The 19,473-nt window shown below is 41.3% G+C and overlaps 1 protein-coding gene across 3 annotated transcripts in view; it reads left to right on the forward strand.

The window, feature by feature from the left end:
* pag1 (phosphoprotein membrane anchor with glycosphingolipid microdomains 1) overlaps positions 1-19,473 on the forward strand; it is a 213,983-nt gene that overhangs the window by 148,923 nt on the left and 45,587 nt on the right. For all 3 annotated transcript variants that reach the window (XM_078540252.1, XM_078540253.1, XM_078540254.1), the window contains exons 3-5: positions 325-376; positions 6,487-6,580; positions 7,028-7,551. In XM_078540252.1, the coding sequence (XP_078396378.1) occupies positions 325-376; positions 6,487-6,580; positions 7,028-7,551 (670 nt within the window). The remainder of the gene's footprint in view (positions 1-324; positions 377-6,486; positions 6,581-7,027; positions 7,552-19,473) is intronic.

Below are 19,473 nucleotides of genomic sequence, written 5' to 3' on the forward strand. Positions count from 1 at the left end.
GCAAGTCGCAATTCCAAAGGATGAACCCTGGGCAATGTTGACAGCTTTCCTTTATTACTTTGGACTTTTCTTTGCTGGCCCATAAAGTCTCTTTGTAAACTGGTTTGGGATCATTAGTATAGCTGACATGTTCAGATTGTACTTTGCGATACATTATGGAGCATTCAAACAAGCATATTTCATTATAATGTGCAAATCACTCAAATGTCGCCAGTCGATGAGGAGTGAAGCGTAACTGCTATTTAAAAAAAAACTGCTGTCTTGTTCAAACATATCGTATGCACATTTATAGATGATCTAATGATGAACTCTTTCTATTACCAGACACCTGAACACTGCTGAGCAGAATGAGGACAATGAAAATCTAATGAGTGTGGTATGTGTTATACAATTAGTTGCTCTAGTTCTAAATTTAGCAACGTACCTATTCTACTAATGTATAATAAAAGCTACTAAAAATAAACATATTGTCCTGACAGCCTTTCAAATGTAAGTGCTAACTTTAGTTTGTCTGGAGGATCCTAGATATTTTAATCAGAGTGGGGAATACTCCAAGAAAAATGGAATTTATCATGGTTTCATTAGACCATATATTTCAATGTTGGGGATTAATGCAAATGACGCCGTTCTTCACTAAAAGCACATGCTTACTTCTTTCTATGCTTTTTAAGAAAGTCAAAATCTCAATGTCTGTTTCATATCAAGCTTTTATATGCCAAAATCTAGTGGAGCATTATGGCATATAGGAAGGATGCCCCAATGTTTTAAAGCAGTAAGTGGACTGCAGCTGATTAAGGGGATGTGGGAGTAGTGGAGGACTAAGCATAAAAGGTTAGCTTAAAAATGCAAATGGCTGGAGTATAATGGGAAAAGGTGTAGCTGTGATTGGTAGAACAGCGACCAGCAGAGAAAGGGAATGTGTAATTACAGGTACAGCGAGCACAGGAGAGAGGGAACCCATGATTGCAGGAACAATGAGTGTGGGAGAGAGGGAATCTATGGCCAGAATATTGCCGTCGGCGTGTGGGGCAGGCCCAACGCGCAAAATGACGCGAGATGACGTTGGGCTTGCGTCCCGACATCATCGCACATCATTTAGATCTTTCATTTGGTTGGCATGCGCCGGAGGCGGCTGTGCGCTGGCCGAACTGTCAACGGCCTATTAAGGCCATTAAAAAAGTGACCAAGCTTATTAACAACGCTGCCCGTCCAACCTTAGGGTTGGCGGGCAGGCGAAAAGGCCAAGTGACCTTTACATTTTTCAGGAAACCTCATTCACAGGCGGGATGATGTTTCCTGAAGGTTTTAATAAAAAAATAAAAACTTTTTCTGAAATATTAAAAACATGTCCCATCTCATGTGACTGTGTCACATGAGGGGACATGTTTAGATAACTTTTTTAATGCTTTATTTAATTATTTTAATATCAACTTAATCTCGCTGAGACATCTCTGTTCTTCAGGGAGATTGCGCTCGGGCGCGAAAGAGTGCAGGCCCTGACCCGCCCTCCTCCCCCCACCCTCACAGGTAGTGCTGACTGGCCATGCATCATGCTTTCCGGGCCTTAATTGGCCCACGCATGTAAAATGCCGGCGTGCAGCCGATCACCGCTAGTGATCGGCTCCACACCTGCCCCAGCCCGCCCAACGTAGGTCAGTTTCTGACCTATGATTGGAGGAGCAGTGGTTGCTGAAGAGAGGGAATCTGTGATTGGAGCAGTAGCAAGCGTGGGGCAGAGCGAATCTAAATGGAGGAGAAGCAAGCTTGAGCAGTGGGGGGAAAAGGGGAAGTGTGTCTGGGATTGAATAGTGCATGGAGAAAAGAGGAGGAATCAAGAAGCCAAACAAGGCCTCAGAGCCCCAAAAAGGATCTGCTTCAGAAGGTGAGAGCACTCCAGATTTATTGGTCAAGAGTTGTGGGAAGCAGAGAGAGACTCCGGGAAAATGCCTCGGTAGCCATTTGGCCTCGAGGGGAGGGGTTGAGCTGACTGAACGAAATGGCACCCGAGGAGCATCTGGTTGCCGGCCCTGGATTATAGCCAGACTCTGGTGTTCTCTCCAGTCAGCAGCTCTCAATGGCCCAGAACGCAACATGGAGCCAAATGGCCCACAAAAAAAACCACAGAAATTGCCAGTGATAAACCAGTGGGTACAGCTGATCATCGCCAGAAAACCTTGCCTCAGATTGTGTGTGTTTCTCAATGGATTTGTCACAGTGAGAACCGAATGCTTTCTGACAGGTTTATGAAGCAGATTGTATTATTGATCATACGTACGAAGCATGACCAATGAACATCTCCTTCACCATTCACTGAGCCATATATACCATCCTGTAAGCCACAGGTTAGTCAAGAATGTCTAAGTTAATGGGTAATTGATGAGAGATCAGATTAAGGAAGTTTTATTTCACTGTTTGATGAGATGAATGGATTTTTAAGGCTGTTTATGACTTCTCTGTTTAAGAAAATTTAGAGGGAACATTGGTCCTGAGATCATGAAAGGCACTTTATAAATCCAAATCTTTTTTTCTTTTCCTTTCTTTTCCCCTTCTTCCTTTCCTTCTCCCAGCTTCTTTCTCCTTTCCACCAGGTAATGTGGGGGAAGGGATCCTGGTGATATTTTTTGTATGTAATGTATGAGATCTGACAGTCTCTTGCTTGATGGCCAACTTTGGAACCAGGAGTATTGGCAACCTCAGACATACCCTTCAAACCTGGGTAGTTCCAGGGTGAACTATCTTTGCACCACAACACCATTACAGAGCCACAGATAAGATATTTTTGAAAAGCATTCAATTGGGAATTTAAATGGAAATCTTTGAAGACTTTGAGTTATTGGCTCTTCCAGTAAGCAGCTGTCTCAGTAGCCCCCAGTCCGGCTGGCCTTCATTGAATTGGGAGCACAGTATCACTGGGAATGGGAGCTGCATATCAATCTTGTGTGCTCCTATTGACAAAACCCTGTATCATTCCCTGAGGTTTTAAATTCCCATGAACCCACTGGAAGTCCGCTGTTTCCATCCGTGCTCACCACTGTTAAGGATTATATCAGACAGCAACGTCCGACGCCTGCATAGACTTAGTTAAGCACAGAATTTCCCAGCTCTTCCAGAAGCTTTCTCAAACACTACCTCACCAAGAGACGATGCATTTGGATACATGCAATGATATGAATTTGTGATATTGTTATGACCACAGCAGATGTTAATTGCTGAGCAAACCAAATCCCAGGGGGAAACTTGGCTTCCGGGCCATACCCTTTTTTTTTGTATTGTGAAAACAGGAAGAAAACATACTGATCTTAGCAGCAAGAATTCCAGTGACACTTCTAGGATTTTAAAAATTAAAAGTTAAAGTTTTATTAACAAGAAAAGTTAAGCACACAAGATTAAAGTTACACAGTTAAAATTAGTCTTAGAAAACATTCGCCCAATATACTCCCTACTTGGTCAGACCCACAAGTAAACACCTTCCAGGCAAAACTCCCTTATAGATTTTTAATTATAAAAATCCAGTAATATTACCCAAGGCAAACTGCTGTAGCTTTTTTAAAGGCAACCTCTTAATCTCTGTTCTATTCTGCTGTGGAAATCCAAGACTTCAGAACAAGACTGCTTTTTGCAGCCCAAGACTTTTCTGGCATGCCTGGATGACTGATTGAAACTGCATCTTCTCTCAGCATAGAGCGGTTTCCAGGAGATCATCTTCACACAGCCAACTGCCCACAGCTAACCAATTAAGCTCTCCACAATAACTCTAAAATACATTTTCCCCCTTTCATCTCAGGTTCCATTGTTCTCACAACTCTTTGAAACTCAAATCCTTCGAAACATAAAATCTTACACCTTTCTATTTTGTCTCTGCTTTTGGTTCAATAAAATATAATATACCCTCTTCTGTTTACCCATGGAACTCCTGTAAGATGCAAAACTGTTTCTTTTCACCTCTGACTTTCCTTTGATATTTAAACAAACTCTCAACTTATCTAAAATTGCAAATGTTAGATCCAACCTATTTACTTGTTACCTCAAACTCACCATGATATCTCATTACAAATGCCCACCTAATGCCTCTATCCTTTCATGTCTTAACACACACACACACACAGCCTTCTTCACAGAATAACACAATATTCCCTAAAAATATTTTTAAAAATAATATCCATTCTCACCATATGAATCCATAACCAACTAAACACCCAAAAAATTTGGGGCTTGTCCATTTAAATATCATTAATTTTCAATAGCATGATGAATTTTAATTGCTGCCAATCAGCCTATTTGATACTGGAAATTTAATTTTATAAATGTGGAGCCACATACCTTCATATTTTAATTATTGTTGGAGATCAAAAAAAAATTTTAAAATACTTCTCTTTCTCAATCCCATCATTCTTTCCCCCTCATTATATTGCCTTCTGTACACTTCTAGGCTTGGATTCTGCATGCCTTAGTGAGAATCCTTCATTCTAATTGGTTGAAGAGACAGCTTGTCAGTTGCCCTGTTTACACAGGCCCCTGATCCCCTGTAGAGTTTGCACTGTTTTGACTGTCTAATAACTGTAAGTCACAGCATGAAAGCCCATGGAAGTACAATGACTGGCAAGCGCCATTCGTCTGCTGCTAACTTTAAAATCCAGCTGATGTATTTAATTTTCGAAAGTTTTTTTTCAATTTGTCTCCATTTTTATTTCATCTGTTAATCAGCCCTGGCCGCCATATCTTTCCCCAACCTAGAGGGCGACCAAGTGACCTGTACCTAGTATTTGGTGAGCATCACTTTTGGGTCAATTATTAGGAACAAAAGAGGAAACAAAATGATTCACCATCTATCTCCATCTTTGAAGGCACTCCCAGGCTATCTTGTCTTTCTCTCTGTGTCACAGATTTAATTTTAAGCTTGCCACGTGGAGAATTACAAGCATCTATACCCTACCGCTCTGTTATATTGTGCCACCATACTATTGTTTCATATTTTTATCCTCATAGGAACAGGAGCCTGTGAAATCATGCAACCCAACTCCATATTTTTGCCATATGTACCCTATTTCCCTCAATAGATTTGGTTAACAAAAACCTATGAATCATCCAGTTTTAAATTTTACTTTTGCAAAGAAATAAGAAATTTGCAAATGGATATGGACAGGTTAGATGAATGGGCCAAAATTTGGCAGATTGAGGTTAACGTGGATAAGTGTGAGGTTATCCATTTTGGTCAGAAGAATAAAAAGGCAACTTATTATTTAAATGGAGAGAAACTTCAGAATGTTTCAGTGCAGAGGGATCTGAGTGTCCTCGTGCATGAATCACTGAAAGCTAGTATGCAGGTACAGCAGGTAATAAGGAAGGCAAATGAAATTTTGGCATTTATTGCTAAAGAAATAGGGAAGTGTTGTTGCATCTGTACAAGGCATTGGTGAGACAGCACCTGGAGTACTGTGCACAGTTTTGGTCCCCTTACTTAAGGAAGGATGTAGTTGCAGTGGAGGCAGTTCAGAGGAGGTTCACTAGATTGATTCCAGAGATGCAGGGCTTGCCTTATGAGAAGAGATTGAGCAGTTTAGGCCTTTACTCGCTAGAGTTTGGAAGGATGAGAGAGATCTAATTGAGGTATATAAGATGCTAAAGGGGATAGACAAAGTAGATGCGGAGCGGATGTTTCTCCTTGTCGGGCATTCTAGAACAAGAGGCCATAGTTTTAGGCTAAGGGGTGGTAGATTTAGATCAGAGATGAGGAGGAATTACTTTTCTCAAAGGGTCGTGAATCTGTGGAATCCACTACCTCAAAGTGCAGTGGATGCTGGGACGCTGAATAAATTTAAGGGGGAGATAGACAGATTTTTAAATTAGTAATGGGTTGAAAGGTTATGGGGAGAGGGCGGGAAATTGGAGTTGAGGCCGAAATGAGATCAGCCACGATCGTATTGAATGGCGGGGCAGGCTCGAGGGGCTGAATTGCCTACTCCTGCTCCTAGTTCTTACGTAAAAGAGAGTTCCTGACTTCTGCCACCCTTTCTATGTAGAAGTGTTTCCTAATGGTAAAAATGTGATAGTTTCCTTTTAAAGTTTTCCTTTTGTGGTTAAACGGTTCTTTTAGTGGAACATAATCTTAAAAAAAATATTAATTTCCTCTGAACAATTTCAACATTGCAGAGCAACATAAATCTGTTAAAATAACCACATCATTGGCAAGACCATGAAAAAAACACTAATCTGGAAGTCAACCAGCAAGTTTCTGTGTTGCAAGATATTTTTCTTTAGTGTTTTTTTGAGGCAGCCTATTTTCTTTCAAATTTTACAGAGCTGTTATGAAGGTGAAATAAATCGTGTAAACAAAAGCACTAGAGCAACTGGAAGAGTCAAGTCATTGTTGACATAATTTTAAAACAGTTAATTTTGCTTCTTTGAAGGAATAATATTTTAATGTAGACCTTAAATTAACTTCTTCAAAATCAAAACATGACCCTGATTATGCAAGTCTTTTTGCAGCCTTCAGAAAAAGAGACCAACAGCTATTCAGTCACGAATTTTGAAAATGTGGTGCCAGCAAATGGTCACACTGACAGTGTTGCAAATGGAGATGGTAAGGCAGCAATTAGCATTTAGTAATCTAGTGGCATTTAAAGTAACATTCTAATTATTTGGCTTGATGCAACTCTAAAATACATCTGCACATTAATATTTAATTACATAGTATTTCTCAAATATTCCTGGTTCGTAAAATTAAATACACGCTCCATTTGTGGAAATTTTAAGCTTTTCAATTTCATCCTGCATTTTTCAAAATGTTGATTCTTTGGTCATTGCCATTTTCTGATGCTCTATTCATGATATATCAAAAGCATAACATTGACATTTTTTTTCATTTAATGTTTCTGTTCACTTGCATCAATAGTCACTGTTAACATTTGCTTTATGTTGGTTGTTAGATTTTGTAGTAATTTTTACCCAATTGCAAAGAATTCTACATGTCTCATAATAACATTGATTTTTACAATGTAACTGTAGGTAAATGATTTCACTTTGACAGTTCTTTCAGATGAGAGTGCAACTGTTCATCCTTCTGAAGATGCAATGCTTCCAATAGTAAACCAGCAAGATAGCTCCTGTAAGTCTTCAAAATGCCCTCAGAGCAGAGAGCTGCCACAAATACCTGGGAATGATTCAGTACCAAATGCTGAATCTACAGAAGTGACTGAAAGCAAGACCCCTCATGGAGCCTATGAGCCCTATGAGGTGCTAAAGGACAGTTCTTCTCAAGATATAATCATTGAAGACTCTCTTTATGAAACTGTAAAGGAGCTAAAAGAGGAATCTGGCAGTGTGACCAATGAAATTTACACTCCGTCCGAAAATATGGATTTGAATATCATGGTACAAGGTCAAAATCCTGAACTTGCTGGTGCTAATGCAGAATACGCAACAGTAAGCAAGGTGAAAATGAATCGGCAGAGCACTTCAACAGAACAGATAATGATCACAGAAGATGATCCTCCGCCAATTCCAGTAAAGGAGCTGGATGAAAATGTGCATGTGGAGGGTGAAAATGCAAAGGTGAGTCATTTTGTTGTTATTTGTAGCTCATTTAAATCTGTTCTTTGAAGTGCTGTCTCTCTCTTTCGCACTTGGCCAGGGAGGATCTGGCAAACAGGGTCTCTTCACCTTAGTCGACAGTGTCGTTGCAAAGCTGTTGATTTCAAAATTGCAAGGTGTTTATAAATTCATTTTAAGAACATAGGACTTAGGAGCAGAGTAGGCCATTCGGCCCTTTCAGACTGCCCTGCCATTCAATAAGACCATGGCTGATCTGATTGTGGTCTCAACTCCAACTTCCTGCCTGCTCCCCATAACCCTTGACTCCCTTGTCTTTCAAAAATCTAACACATCTATTTCATCATCAATGTAATTGAATCGTTCCATACCATTGCTTTTTGTTTCATGCCTTTAGGTACCCATAATACCAAAGAAAACTTGCAATGTGTTTTTTTTTTAAGAAAATATTTTCTTAACCATATTTAAAACAATTTCTGTATGGATATTATTCACTTTCAGACTAAAATTCACACACTTTTTGAACTACAAGCTTGCATCAGTTAAGTTATAACCCTGCTGTATTAAAGAAAGCTATTTATTGTGCTATTTATTTTACCTATTTATTTTACCTTAATTTTCCTATAGACAATTTTTTAATAAAGTAACTAGCAGATCTCAGCTGGTGTTGCTTACAGTGAATTGAAGGATATTGTAGGCCAGTTCAACCCTAGATATATTGCACTATGTAACACTTAAAATTTTGGTAGAGACCAGTAACTTTTACAGAAGAAATACAAGATCCCAGTTCTTTACTAAAAGAATGAAGCCACAGTAAAATATTTTTTACTACACAAGTCACAAAACAAACACCAAATACTATCTATCCTACATATGAACTAGGAGCAGGAGTAGTCTACTTGGCCCCTCAGGCTCCTCATGGCTGATCTGATTGTAACCTCAGCCTCACATTCATGCCTACCCCCGTTAACGTTCCACCCCCTTGTAATCAAGAATCTATCTAGCTCTGCCTTAAAATTATCCAAAGACTCTGCTTCCACCATCTTTTGAAGAAGAGAGTTCCAAAGATTCATGACCCTCAGAGAAAAAATTTCTCCTCTCTGCCATCTTAAATGAGCAACCCCTTATTTTTAAACAGTGATCCCTAGTTCTAGATTCTATACTCTAACAAGTAGAATTAATGTATCTCATTAACAAGAATTAACAGGCAAATTGTGGTCATATATAAACTATATAATGCACATTAAATGGTAGATACAACCAAGACAGATCTTTTGAATTGGCGAGGCAGTCCACTCAGATTTTGGTGATCAAACTCAGTCACAAAGCCCTTTAAATCCTATCTACCTCACGAGGAATTTCAGCTACCCCCCTTCAAGGAGCTAGCCTGACCTGCTGCTGACAGCTGGGCACAACTGACCCAAGTTCTACAGGTACAGTCTTCGCAGATGGCATATGTTTGCCGAACCTGCTCAACTCGGTCTATTCGATTGGCTAGACCCACCAATGTTATCTTCCAGTAACAGAAACAGCTGCAGCAATTTATTCTCAGTTTCTGGATCTGGACTCTGCTTTCACCAACTTGTTTGTTCTGCACCACTGAACTTATCACCTGCCGCTGCTCAGCTTGGACTGATCTGTGTCCTTGTATATCTTTCAACCAGGGTCAGTTTGCCAGAAGTTTAGGTTTCCAAGCCTCAGTTTATTTTTGTTTCCCTAAAATCTGGGAAGATCAGTTTCCTTTCTATGTTTACCTGTTCTGTTTCCCTTTTCAGTTCAGTTTCTGTTTAGTTAGGGTCTGCCTCAAAAACATACAAATTATATTTAAAGACATAGATTCTCTCTCAATACACAAAAGGATAACCTGCAAAGTATAGCTGTTTATAAAGTAGCTCGACCCTTTAAGGCCACATGGTCTCATTGCTGTAAATAGATGCATCCTAAGGTCAATTAGAAACCCTATTGCTCTTGGGCATAACTTAGGCTCACTTGGAAAATACTTTCTGTTGCAGAAGAATTTTCCTTAGATTGGTGGTTGCTTGTAAATCTTTGGCTCCTTGCATGCACAAAAGGGAGGGAAGAGTTGGCAAGAAGTCACTGTCTTTCTTACTTTATTGTGTTCAAGTGCAACACAAATTAAGGCTGGTAACAAAATGTGATAATTAAGTATTGGACTTCTCAAACCTTTTTATATACACGGTTGATCTTGAGTAGGATTGCTCATGGGCAGTCCAGGACCAAGATTGCGGTTTTTGATTGAGCTCTGCAGCAGGGGATGCCGATCATACAGGAGACAGATGAGTATTTTATCACATTTCTGATCTGGGAGCTGCTGTGGGGAAAGATTGTATTGACTGGGACTTGAGGTTGGCAGTATTCCCACTTTGATGCAATGGGTGTACAGCAGCTTATTTTATGATAAATAGTTATGTGCGCAATTGTGCAAAATAAATTTTAGTTGTGTATGGCCAGTGCACACTAAAATGCAATGGCCACACAGAACTAAAATTTAAAGGGAAAATTACAAATAGCTGGAAAACCTCAGCAGGTCTGACAGCATCTGCGGAGAAGAAGACAGTTAATGTTTCGAGTCCATATGACTCTTCATCAGAACTAAAGAAAAATAGAAATTAGGTGAAATATAAGCTGTTTGAGGGGGGTGGGACAGGTAGAGCTGGATAGAGAGCCAGTGATAGGTGGAGGCAAAGAAGAGATTGCCAAGGATGGCATAGACAAAAGGGACAAAGGGGTGTTGACGGTGGTGATATTAGCTAAAGGATGCTAATGGGGACGTTAAGGGTAGAAAGCAGGACGAGCAAGTGACAGATGGCCCAAATGGGGGTGGGGTAGGGGGAAAGGATCGAAATAGGCTAAAAGGTGGAGATAAAACAATGGGTGGGAATAAATTTAAAAATAATAATAGAAATAGATGGGAAAAGAAAAATATATTTTAAAAATATATAAATTATTAGAAGAAAGAGGGTGGGGATGGAGGAGAGAGTTCATGATCTGAAGTTGTTGAACTCAATGTTAAGTCTGGAAGGCTGTAAAGTGCCTAATTGGAAGATGAGGTACTGTTCCTCCAGTTTACGTTGAGCTTCACTGGAACATTGCAGCAGACCAAGGACAAACATGTGGGCATGAGAGCAGGGTGGGTGTGTTGAAATGGCAAGCGACAGGGAGGTCTGGGTCACGCTTGCGGACAGACCGAAGGTGTTCCGCAAAGCAGCCACCCAGCCTCGTTTGGTCTCTCCAATGTAGAGGAGACCGCATTGGGAGCCGCGAATGCAGTAGACTAAATTGAGGGAAGTGCAAGTGAAATGCTGCTTCACTTGGAAGGAGTGTTTGGGCCCTTGGACGGTGAGGAGGGGGGAAGTAAAGGGGCAGGTGTTGCACCTTCTGCAGTTGCATGGGAAGGTGCCGTGGGAGGGGGTTGAGGTGTAGGGGGTGATGGAGGAGTGGACCAGGGTGTCCCGGAGAGAACGGTCCCTACGGAATGCTGACAGGGAGGGTGAAGGGAAGATGTGTTTGGTGGTGGCATCATGCTGGAGTTGGTGGAAATGGCAGAGGATGATCCTTTGAATGCAGAGGCTGGTGGGGTGATAAGTGAGGACGAGGAGGACCGTATCATGGTTCTGGGAGGGAGAGGAAGGTGTGAGGGCGGATGTGCGGGAGATGGGCCGGACACGGTTGAGGGCCCTGTCAACCACCGTGCGTGGAAAACCTCGGTTAAGGAAGGAGGAAGACATGTCAGAAGAACTGTTTTGGAAAGTGGCATCATCAGAACAGATGCAACGGAGGCGAAGGAACTAAGAGAATGGGATGGAAGCAGGGTGTGAAGAGCTGAAACACTCCTTTCAAGCGAAGCAGTACTTCACTTGCACTTCCCTCAATTTAGTCTACTGCATTCGCTGCTCCCAACGCAGTCTCCTCTACATTGGAGAGACCAAACGCAGAATGGGCGACTGCTTTGTGGAACACCTTCGATCTGTCTGCAAGCATGATCTAGACCTCCCTGTCACTTGCCATTTCAACACACTAACCTGCTCATGCCCACATGTCCACCCTTGGCCTGCTGCAATGTTCCAGTGAAGCTCAACGCAAACTAGAGGAACAGCACCTCATCTTCCGATTAGGCACTTTACAGCCTTCCAGACTTAACATTGAGTTCAACAACTTCAGATCATGAACTCTCTCCTCCATCCCTACCCCCTTTCTGATCCCCTTTTTTCTAATAATTTATATATTTTTTAAACATATTTTTCTTTTTCCACCTATTTCTATTATTATTTTTAAATTTATTCCCACCCGTTGTTTTATCTCCACCTTTTAGCCTATTTCCATCTCTTCCCCCTACCCCAAAACCACTAGGGCCATCTTTCACTAAGGATATCACCATTAGCACGTTCTTTAGCTAATATCACCACTGTCAACACCCCTTTGTCCTTTTATCTATGCCATCTTTGGCAATCTCTTCTTTGCCTCTACCTATCACTAGCTCTATCTAGCTCTACCTGTCCCACCCCCTCATTTCTATTTTTCTTTAGTTCTGATGAAGGGTCATACGGACTCGAAACGTTAACTGTATTCCTCTCCGCAGATGCTGTCAGACCTGCTGAGTTTTTCCAGCTATTTTTGTTCTTGTTTCAGATTTCCAGCATCTGCAGTATTTTGCTTTTCTCTAAATTTTAAAGGAATTGTTTAGCACATGAGATAAAGTAGGCAGAGATAAGTACGGCAGATGGTCTGTAGTATACCAGCACAAAGTTGGTGCCACGTGGGGTATGTAAAATCTGGGGCGAGCTGGATCCCCTTTGAACCTTGTGCCTATTTCTCCTGTAGCTCCCTTTTTGAATCACTCAGTAGACTTCCATCCTTCGCACAGCACCAAAACAGCCCTAGGTAAGTAGAATGTTGAGTTATTTTGCAGCTGGCCAGATTGAGAAGCTGGCTGCCATGAGGAAAAGTCTGATGTTCAAGGTTCAAGGCCATAGCCGGGACTGGAGATGATATTGCTGGAGGGAATGGGGAGGGCCAGCCAATCACAGGAGGGGAAGCAAATCATGGCAGGTAAGTTTAACTGGTGCACTTTACGAGGGCAGATTTGGGCAGTTTACGTCCCAGAGGCTTGGGGCGCAGGATGAAGTGCAGGTTTTAGGCCGCCTGGGACAGCAGCAGAACTCAAATTGCCAAGGGTGAGGAGGGAGCAGAGAGCCTCCCTTAAAACCCAGAACTCCATCTCCACTCGCCCCCTCAGCCTCTTTCAACCTTTCGCAGGAATGTACCCCTCCTCTCCTTAATGTCCTCACCCACAACATCAACCCTCTCTTAATCGGTTTAACCCCCTCTTGAGAAACTCCCCCACGGGCCACGTTCACACCTTGCCCCTCAGCTCCTTACCCACTTAACACCTCAGCAATTAACTCACTCCCCTGAGCAACTCCTCTCTCTAAACCCCTTTTTACAATACAAAAGCAAGGGAGTTATTTTGAACATTTTATAAGACACTGGTCCAACTTCAATTGGGCACTGCACTTTAGAAAGGATGGGAATGTTTTAGAGGGTGAAAAAAAGATATAAGGGAATGGTTCCAGGGATGAGGGACTTCTGTTATGTGGATTGATGGAGAGGCTAGGGCTGTTCTCCTTAGAGAAGGGAACGTTGAGAGGAGATTTGAGAGAGCTATTCAAAATCATGAGGGGCCTAGACATAATAGATAGAGATTAACTGTTCCGATTGTCAAAAAGGTCAAGAACCACAGGACACTGATTTAAAGCAAGTGACAAAAGAAGCAAACGTGACATGAAATCTTTTTACGTATCAAGTGGTTACAATCTGGAAGGGTGATGGAGGTTGATACAATCATGGCTTTCAAAAGAGATTTGGTTAAGCATCTGAAGGGGAAAAGATAAGTTGCAGTGCTATGGGAAAGGGTGAGGGAGTGGAACTAGCTAAATTTCACTTGCAGAGAGCCAGCAGGTACACAAGCTGTAACCATTCTACAATTCTAAGTCTGCTTAGCTAGCGGGGAAGCAATCCTGCTCCTCCTGCTCTGCAAGCAGAAGAATCAATTACCCGCTGGATCCAGCGATCCTTCATTCCCTTCATCTGTTGGATTTCCTAAGCCCTGAGAAACCTGGCTGACAGCCATTAAATTTACATGGCTGCTAAAATCTGAACATCTTAACATTTTAAAATGACTTGCCCTCTTGAGCAGATTACAGGCCCCAATCTACCTTAATTAAACTGGGAGTTGGTGCTTTCTCGGCAGGTTGGGGCCAAGTTTTCCATTTTTTTTAAAGTTAACCCCTCAGCCATCCCCACCCCAACCCCCCACTTGATTTGTGTTAAATGTCTTTGAGTCTTTTTAAAACTTTCTTAATTATTTTACATCCCTGTTATGGGTAGTCCAAACTGCTCAAACCTTTGGAATGGCGGTTATTGCCAATAAATTGAGCAAATTGGTAACTATACCTCGGTAAAGGATTGGGAAACCTTGAGTAATAATTCGTGATGGGTATGAAATTGCTTTATATCTCTATAAAGACTTGTTCAGTAAAAGTTTGAAATCTAACGCATATGTTAATGAACAAGAACAAAAAATAGTTTAGCAATGTTATTTTTACACAGTAAAATATCTTGCATCTCAAGTAAATGAAAGAACAAAGATTGCAATTCTATTCTATTCTAATCTGTATAAATGGCATTTAAGTAAATAGAGTGGCCAGGGTTTTGTTGTAATAATAACAGTAAGGCTATCAGCGCTCACTGTCAACAGTTATTATGCTGTAAATCTGACAGCAACTTCTGCAGTCCACACATGCGGTTAAACATGAAATTCCAGAAGTTGCTATCAGAGATACCCAGCCCCTCCACAGCCTATGCTGTTGCAGACTTTGCTGATAGGCTTGGCATTGAAACAACTGCGACAGTGTGAACTTGATATATTTGCCCACTAGTTCAGCACTGGAAGATGACTGAAGAAGTAGGGGGATGTTGAATTCAAAAATGTGTACTTTTTTAATGGTGTGATAGATGATAATTACTCATGAACAACATCTCTGGCTCTGAAAAATTAATTTCACAATTGTGAAATCTCATTTCCTCAGAAGAAAGTTAGTGTTGGAGATTTAAATAAAAATTGGAATAGCTCTTTTGTACTTTTTCTTTGTTATCTCTCTCCCTTACTTCTGTCTCTATTTCCCAATGATTATTTCGCATTCTTCACATCATTTAAATCTAATTTTATTTCCTGTTTTATACTTCCTAGTTTAGACTGCACCTTTCAGTGAGGATTCTTCAATCTGGTTGAAGAGTTCACTGTTTCTTGTCATGTTCACAGGGGCTGCAAGTGCCCATCTGATATTTCTTTCCTATGAACCTGTTTCGTGCTAATATCAGAGAACAATGTCACCCTTAAAACTGTACCTTTAATGGTTGAACTGCCACAGTCTTTGAGAGAAGTCTCTAACTGTTAGAAACTCGGTGGTTAATGATAAAGTTATTGAACTAGTAATTCAGAGTACTGGACTAATGATCCAGAGACAGGAGTTCAAATCTCAACACGGTCACTGGGGAAATTTAAATTCAGTTAATGAAATAAATCTAGAATAAAAAGCCAGTATCAGTAATCATGACCATGAAACTATCAGATTGTCATTAAAAATCCAGATGGTTCACTAATGTCCTTTCGGGAAAGAAATCTGCCGTCCTTACCTAGTCTGGCCGGTATGTGACTCCAGACCCACAGCACCGTGGTTGATTCTTAACTGCCCTCCTAATTAGCCTAGCAAGCCATTCAGTTGTATCTGACTACTACGAGAAAGCCTGATAAGAATAAAACCAGATGGACCACCTGACATTGACCTAAGCAGCAGGCAAGGTAAAGCCACATTCTGCCCAGTTGACTCTGCAAAATCCTCATCTCTGACATCTGGGGACTTGGGGCAAAATTGGGAAAGCCGTTCCACAAACCAGTCAAGCAGCAGCCTAACAAAGCCACCAAATCACACCTTTCAACCAATGTTCTAGACTCCTCCATCACCATCCCCGAGTATGTCTTATTCCGCTTGCAGAACGAACCTATCAGAAGTGGTGTATAGTCAGGAGGGAGTGGTCCTGGGAGTCCTCATGATTATCTCCGGACCCCATGAACTCTCTCGGCATCAGGGCAAGCAAGGGCAAGGAAACCTCCTGCTGATTATCACCTACTGCCCTCCCTCGGCTGATGAGTCAGTGCTCCTCCATGTTGAACACCCCTTGGAAAAAGGACCCTGGGTACAACAAGCACAAAACAGAATACACCCTGACAACCTCCATCTTGTAGTGTGGCATTATCATCGTGCTAAATGGGATTGAACCAGAACAGATTTAATCACTCTAAACCTGTCATCCCTAAACCACTAGCAGCAGAATTGTATCTGTCTCATGGCCTGGCACATTCCTTGCTCTACCATTACAATCAAGTCAGGAGATTAACCCTGGTTCAGTGGAGGGTATAGAAGAGCATACCAGGACCAGCACCAGGCATACCTGAAAATTGGATGCCAACCTAGTCAAGCTACAACACAAGATTACATGCATGCAATGGACAAAGCTAAATGATCCCATAGTCAACAGATCAAATCAAAACTCTGTAGTCCTGCTATATCTAATTGTGAATTGTAGTGAACAATTTTAAAAAAACTAATGGGAGGAGGAGTCTCAGCAAACATCCTGAATGATGGCAGAGTTCAGCACGTAAGTGCAATAAACAAGACTGAAGCATTCCTGAAGCCAGAAGTGTTGATGGATCATCCTTTTCAGCCTCCTCCCGAAATTCCCAGCATCACCGATATCAGTCTTCAGCCAATTCAGTTCATTCCATGTGATTATCAAGAATCAGCTGAGCACATTGTCCATGGCAAAGACTATGGCCCCGAACAACATCTTAGCTGTCGTACTGAAGACTTGTGCTCCAACTGTTCCAGTATAGCTACAGTACTGGCACCTACTTTAGAAAGTGGAAAGTCGCTGAGATATTTCCAATCCTGATAGGACAAACCCAACCTGGCCAATTCCTGCCCTAGCAATCTACAGTCCATAGTCCATCAGTAGAAAGTGATAGAAGGTGTCATCACCTATGCTGTGGAGCACTTGCCAATAGCCTGCTCCCTGATGCCCAGTTTGGGTTCCACCAGGACCATTCAACTTCAGACCTCATTACAGGCTTGGCCCAAACATGGACAAAACAGCTTAATTCCAGATGTGAGGTGAGAGTGACTGCCCTTGACATCAATGCAGCATTGGACCTAGTGTGGGATCAAGGAGACGTAGCAAAATTGAAGCTGATGGTAATAAGGGGGAAAACCCTCCATTGGTTGGAGTAACACAATAGCTGACATGTGTGCCATCTAGAAGATGCACTGCAGCAACTCATCAAGGTTTACAGCATTTTCTAAACCCAAGAAGTATCAGCGATGCCCACTTCCTGTGAACGAATGATTGGAGGGTGGGGGCGGGGTTGGAATTGTGGAAAAATAGAACTTGCACATTTTGGATAGCTGATTTTTCAGATTGAATAAGAAAACTATCAGTCAAGCATAAACTGATTCAATCCTGAAGTCTGTATATACTGCATATAAAAACCGTGGGCTTAAATGTTCTGGTTATTTGCACCCAGAAACACACAAAATCCAGTTTTAAATCCGGTACACAGCATAAAGAGTGGTAAATTTTAAGTGTAAGTGTGTAACTGACTTAGGACTAAAAGTTGTCATTTTTTACATTTATCAACAGATCCTTATCGCTAACACATCTTTACCCACAAAACTAAGCCCTATCCCAGTTGCAACTGCAAGTAACCTGCAAGTGCATTTGACCTGAGCACCCCTCAGATGTAATAGATTTTCAGGTGCATAGATGTGCATAGTCACCTCAAGCAGGTGTGAGGCATTATCATCTTTGTTAGTGCATATGGCTATTTTAAGCTTGATTTTTAAAGATTAATAGAGTCACACTTGCTGGATTTACCCCTGCTTTGTGCTCTATAGAGAAGGAGGAACAGAGATGTTTACTTAAAGTGGTCTGTGAGCTAAGAATTTGTGTTTATGTAGCCCCCTTTTATCTTTACAAGTGGTTCAATTTAAAAATAATCCAGCAAACAAGCTTTAGCCTTAAACAAAGTAAGGAGGTTAGTTTGTTACAAAAACTGCTGCTAAAAGTTACTTAGGTAAAAGTGAAAGTTATTACCTAAAATACAGATACAAAGATTAAAAGCAGATAAAGATGAAATTATACTTAAAAATGAGATTTCAAGTGATTCTCGGTGAGACATTATTGTGGGCCTGTTGTTTGAATTCCTCCTTTCCAAAGTGAAAGGATTGAAAACTTGAGCTGCGGTGGCTTCTGTAGTTGAGGAGTTGGAATTTACCTTTTCAAGTGGACTCAACAAGCAGAACAGGTGCTGGGAGTGAGTAAAGGCTCCTGTTTTCACATTTATGGTACTGCAGATGATGGCTTTTGGTATCTTGATTTTGAAGAGCAGTCCGATGGCTATTTCTGGAAACTTTCCTCCGTCTCTCACTGTCAAGAAGTAATTTCCATTTCAGGGTATGTTTCTCCTGATGTTCAAGATGGTTCTGCACACAAAATAGATATTCGCAGCCTATCTTTATGCAGTTCAAAAATTTAGCAGCCATTTTGTGTTGCGATCTGGACAAAATGTCAAGTCATCTCCCTAATAGGACAACCCCATTTAGCAATCCGGAGACCCCTTATCAGCCACAGTGTTCAAAAGAGGCCAAGGTTTTCTCACCTTCAGGGAAAACTATTGTCTGTTTGGGGATTCATCGAATTTCAAAAGTCTTTTCACGCTTAGGTATGTCTGCTTACAATCCACTTAAAACTTTCTGGAAGCTTGACCACACTGCAGCTGAAAAGGTCAGGTGAATTTTGGTAGCCATTTTTAAGGCTCCTTGTGTCCATTTAAAAAGGAAGGTTAGTGTTTTTTTTACAAAATCTATAATATCACAACTATACATTCATGACAGAGTTAAGAGAAGCAGAGTCAGGAAACCAGGAGAGTGAGGCCTCACCCACTAAGATACCATCTAATTCACAAATACCTAGATCTGACAATTGGTAGGCTTTGAAAAACCACGCAATTTGGGGTGTGCACAAAGAGCGAATTGGAAGGTGTCCTCCAATGTTCCCCAGGGAGATTAGCGAGTATAGTTATCTATGGAATGGCATGAGGTCTGGAGCCTGATATACCCAGAGAGAAGCCAAATAAAAGAGAAAATACTGTACTGCTGTAACCAGTACAGCAGGAGGCAGGTTTTGAACAAATCAGGTGATCAGAGTGCAGCCCTACCTTAAAGTTTTGACGCAGGCTTTGAGTGCATTGAATGCAAAAATGATCAGCGATCATTTAACATCAAATATTCTAATTTGGAATGAGTTTGAGCACAGATCAGCGTTTTGCCATCTTTGACATCAAATGGCAAAAGACGCTCGAAGGCATCGAGTGCGCTCAGAGCTATCCAATACACTCAACAACCTGCATTGAAAAATACAAGGAATTTAATTACTTAAATAATATCTGAATTTATACAGTTTTTTTTTCATTTTCTAAAAAAATCTTTCCACTATACAGTGCATTCTTGAGAGTACCCCCCCTGAGATCCCCATCAGTTCTTAATTCATTTTAGTCTCAGGGTCTATACTTTCCAGCAACCCACACCTCAATCACAGAGGCTAAATGCTACCCCTACGCCCCACCCCTGAGTTACAGGATCTAAACTCTTCAACTCTTCTCTCTCTCTTCTCCCTGCCCAACCCAAAGTCTTGGGATCTAAACCCTCTCCTCCCCTCTGCCCCTTCAGTCTCAGGGTTTAAAATCTTCCCTTGATATCATCTCTCCCAGCTCTCCAAACTCTTACCCAA

The sequence above is a fragment of the Cetorhinus maximus genome, chromosome 4 (genome assembly GCF_964194155.1).
Source record: "Cetorhinus maximus chromosome 4, sCetMax3.hap1.1, whole genome shotgun sequence".
NCBI lineage: Eukaryota > Metazoa > Chordata > Chondrichthyes > Lamniformes > Cetorhinidae > Cetorhinus > Cetorhinus maximus.